Source organism: Babylonia areolata, chromosome 24, assembly GCF_041734735.1.
Source record: "Babylonia areolata isolate BAREFJ2019XMU chromosome 24, ASM4173473v1, whole genome shotgun sequence".
Taxonomy (NCBI): domain Eukaryota; kingdom Metazoa; phylum Mollusca; class Gastropoda; order Neogastropoda; family Buccinidae; genus Babylonia; species Babylonia areolata.
In genome coordinates, this window is record NC_134899.1 from 32,261,621 (window position 1) to 32,266,620 (window position 5,000).

The window sequence follows — 5,000 nt, forward strand, 5'->3', positions numbered from 1 at the left end:
CAGAAAGAAAGAAAGAGGGAGGTGGAGGAGAGGAGAGAGAATGATTAAAACGAGAAAATGAGAAAGGGAAAGACTGAGTGGGGGTGAGGCCAGGAAGCGGGGTTGGGGGTGGGGGTGGGGGGGGGACGGCGGGGGGTGTGGGGGGGGGGGGGTGGAGGATTTAACTGAGAGGGTTGCAAAGAAATCGCAAGTGACAGCTGTTGTTTTCCAGCTGTCTCTGACAATTAAAAAGTATCCCGCGTTCAGAGCCAAGCCCACACACTGTTTTCTGTCACTCACTGAAACAAAAATGCAACTCTTCCACTAAATTCCAAGCCTGAACATTCCAAGGATTTGACAACCTCCAATCTTTTGATTACTGATAGTAAAAATCGTAAAAAGAAATGTTTATTTTTATTTTATTTTTTTTTTTGATTTTTTGTTTTGTTTTATATTTAGATCGATTTCAAATTTCCATTTACGACAATATTTTTGCAACAAGATATTCGAATCTTATTTTTCACACACACACACACACACACACACACACACACACACACACACACACACACACACACACACACACACACACACACACACATACACACACACACACACACACACACACACGTACACACCACTACCACCACCACCACCTCACCCATCTCTCTTTCACAGTATCACAGTATCTGTAACTTTACCACTCGCTCTGTCTGTCTGTCTGTCTGTCTGTCTGTCTCGTCTGTAAGCGTCACAAGGTTCTTGCAGAAAGTATATATGTCTATTTATCTAGATAGATAGATCATGTGTGTGTGTGTGTGTGTGTGTGTGTGTGTGTGTGTGTGTGTGTGTGTGTGTGTGTCTGTGTGTGTGTCTGTGTCTGTGTCTGTGTGTGTGTGTGTCTATGTGTCTGTGTGTGTCTGTATGTATTTCTACACATACGTGAAAAAGAAAAACAAGAAAAAATCATCCTCGATCCCCTGACAGTAATTTGACTTCCAAAGACACTATCATACTTGAATATATGAATGCCCAAGTTCAGAAATGCAGAATAACACAACTTTAGGGGGAAAAAAGTACATGAAAAGAGAAAAGACAACCAAAATGAAATAATAAAAAAAATAGAGAAAAAAGAAAGAAAAGCAGCAAAAGAAAAGAACAATTTCAGTAAAAGAAAAGGAAGAAAAACAGGAACAAAGAAACACAAAAGAAACAAAGCTCTTTTTTAATTTAACTACTCAAAACTTTTCACAACTTCAGACTTTTTTTTTTCTCTCTCTGAAAGATGACATGGAACTGAAACGGGCTTTGTGACAACCACAACCACTCAGCCTGTCCAAGTTGATTTCCATGTGGATTAATAAAGTGTTTGGGGTTGACAGACTGAGCAGAGACAGTGATCACATGCATAGTAGAAGTGTCCGTTTGTCTTATATTGTATTGATTTGTATAGTTGTTGTCGTTGTTTGTTGTTGTTGTTTGTTGTTGATGCTGTCTTTTTCTTAAAAAAAAAGAAAAAAAAAGAACATACCCAGCATGCACCCCACTCCCCCGAAAACGGAGTATGGCTGCCTACATGGCGAGGTAAAACAAAACGAAAATAAAAACCACGGTCATACACGTAAAATGTTACATGTCTGTCTGAGTGTGTATGTATGCGTGCCTGAAATCTGATTGAATGACACAGGAAACGAATGATGAGCGACCTGTGGCAGCCGTCAGTCAGCTCTACCCAGGTAGGCAGCCTGTTGTGGAGGTGACCCCGTGTTTGTAAAGCGCTTAGAGCTTGGTCTCCGACCGAGGATAGATATCCATATCAATCAATCAATAATCATGGTAATAAAGAGAAGTAACTAGCTCCATTTACACGGTACACAACTCCAAATCAATGCCGTTTATGCTACCGTTTCAGCTAGTTTGCTTCCTTCAGGGTTCTTTTTTTTTTTTTGTTTTTTTTTTTTTTTTTTTTTTTCCAAATTTTCGGCATGTTGAAAACACGCCGCCTTTAATCCTACATTGGTAGATAAAACTAGACTGTAAAAAAATAGAAGCTTACCTTGGTTTCCACAGCGTTTGTGACAAAACTTTTACACAAGGCATCCAACAGTTAATTTCAATTCTATTTCTTTGTGGACAATATATATTAATTTCTCGTTAAAGTAATCTGTCGCGAAGGTGTTTGCCAAAGGTTTAATATTCCGATGGCCATTTGAGAGAGCCGCAGAGAGAGAGAGAGAGAGAGAGAGAGGTTGTGTGAGAGAGAGAGGTTGGGAGAGTTTGGGAGAGAGACAGAGACAGAGACAGAACGAACTCAGAACTCAGATTTTTTGCAATGTCAATAGCTTATCAGCCCTAATGACACGGGGGTACAATCACAACAACAACAAAAAACGACTATTTAAAACACAATTTATGAACATCCATTGGTAAAGAAACTAACTACATAATTTCGACCATCCAATTTACATTTGTGATGAGAAGAAATCACAATATATCTGTAAAAGGGGACAAAAAGTTTTTCATACATAGCAGTCTAAACAAAGTCAATTCAGTTTTAGGAAAACAGTGAGTGATGTTTTTCACCTTTTTCGAAGATTATATGCTCCGGTAATATACTCTGCAAGAGACTGGATTGGAATTTCCTGATGTACGTTAAATACACTAAACGGATCTTTATTCCTTGCAGAACATGTTTTAAAGACAGTACATTTTTTCACGAATATCAGCGTATCACACACACACACACACACACACACACACACACACACACACACACACACACACACACACACACACAGGGGAGAAAGAGAGAGAAAAACGACAGTCAGAGAGAGACAGAGACAGAGACAGGCATAGAGACAGCGAAATAAAGAGAAAGAGGCAGAGGAGGGGTGTCGAGGTTAAGAAGGCAAGGTGGGTTAGTGGGTGTGTGAACTGACAAGAGTAGAAACAGACAGACAGGCAGACAGAAAAAAACAACAACATATTACATACCATTGTGGCCAACAGGTAATTATACCCCAGTCGATTCATGCCAACTTCCGGAATCTGCACACCAAGACACACATCGTAACCTGGAGTCGTGTATCTGCTTTATGATATCTTCCGTGTCATCATCGCAGACTGCCACATACGTCAGAACCAATCAGCACCCAGAGACACAAAATCACCAACTCAGAAACTGACTCAGAAATCCTAACCAACCTATTTGTAATACCGTAACATAGATGACTTAATTAGATATTGATTTGTTGTTGTTTTTTGTTTGTTTGTTTGTTTGTTTGGAAAGTTTGGGGATTCAATCGTCAATCGTGTAACTGAAAGTGAAACCCGATATGACATAGTGTGAGGAACACTCTGGTAATCAGTCACATCCATCAATTATCCAACTTTGATGACTTTAATAGCGGTATTATATCCAGACTGCACTGATTAACCACTGTGATATCGGTATCACCTGTAACATGCACTGACTTTCATCCCATTATCACGTGCATTAGGCATCGGTTATCAACATTGATATGGGTATTATTATCTATGACAAGCATTCATCAACCAACTCAGATACCGATGTTACATAACATGCATTAATTACTCAGCTTTAATGTCTGTATCATCTGTAACATACATAGATCATCCAACTCTAACATCGGTATTCACCCTTCACATGCGCTGGTTATATAATTTTGATTAACACGGTGTTACAGGGAAAGGGATGGTAATTTTGAAAAGTGTATGCCACATAATATAGGAACTACGCATTACTGATATCTAAAGTGTTGTGTCAAGAAAATATCGAGAACGTGCAAGCAGTTCATGGGGCTGTACGTGAATCTGGTTTTTACAAACATACTAAAGTCAACACGGCATTTAGCAGTAAGCATCACAAGGTTCTTGCAGAAAGAATATATATGTCTATCTATTTATCTAGATAGATAGATCATGTGTGTGTGTGTGTGTGTGTGTGTGTGTGTGTGTGTGTGTGTGTGTGTGTGTGTGTGTGTGTGTGTGTGTGTGTGTGTGTGTGTGTGTGTGTGTATTTAGTTTCACGCACAATAAAAAAAAAAAAAAAAAAGAAAGACGCTAAAAAAAGAGAGAAAAAAATCCCAACGAAACAGCACCTGAACCACCCCGTTCTCCAAGACTTATGGCAGAGGCTATGGGGTCTGCTGTACCAACAGAGGCTTGTAGTCCAACCATCACACAAGGACGCTCAACGATCACAACTTCGAAATGAATACAACAGACAACAACAGCAAATGATGAAGAATTACATTTAAGATGGATTTTTCAAAAAGAATAAATCTGTGACGAGTCCTTCGGCATTCCACTGCCGCATTACGCTGGGAAAATCCGATCGATCATTCACAACCGAAAGCTTATTTTTCGTTTCTGCAGTGTGAACCTTGCAGTTCTTGGGAGACATTGGGATGGTGACGACGATTTCATGAAGGCTGAGGGGTTGAAGGAGGGCGAGGGGGGGGGGGGGGGATGGGTGACGGGTGTGTGTGTGTGTGTGTGTGTGTGTGTGTGTGCAGAACTGTTTACAACTAATGCAGTTGTAGCAAAGAAACGGGTGCCCCTTTCCGCTGTGTGTGTGTGTGTGTGTGTGTGTGTGTGTGTGTGTGTGTGTGTGTGTGTGTGTGTTTCTCTCTCTTATTCATTTACAAACACACGGATTCACACACATTCACACAGATAAACACTAAGAACCGCGCCCACACCCATCCACACCCGCACACACACTAACAAACAAACGCACTCACACACACACACACACACACACACACACACACACACACACACACACACACACGCACACACATATACACACGCCACACGCACATACACATACACGCGTGTGGTTCGCGTTTAACGGCACCAACCAACACCCCCTCTATTCAAACGCCAGCTAAAAACTGCGTACTATGAAGCGTTTTCTTCCACTGTCATTTTCTCATGAGTGTGTGTGTGTGTGTGTGTGTGTGTGTGTGTGTGTGTGTGTGTGTGTGTGTGTGTGT

General features: G+C 40.8%; 1 protein-coding gene across 1 annotated transcript in view; it reads right to left on the minus strand.

Annotated features, from left to right (window-relative positions):
* Window positions 1-5,000, minus strand: part of LOC143298608 (glutamate receptor-like) — a 93,634-nt gene that overhangs the window by 72,265 nt on the left and 16,369 nt on the right. The window contains exon 3 of the mRNA XM_076611489.1: window positions 2,974-3,027. Coding sequence (XP_076467604.1) covers window positions 2,974-3,027 — 54 coding nt within the window. The remainder of the gene's footprint in view (window positions 1-2,973; window positions 3,028-5,000) is intronic.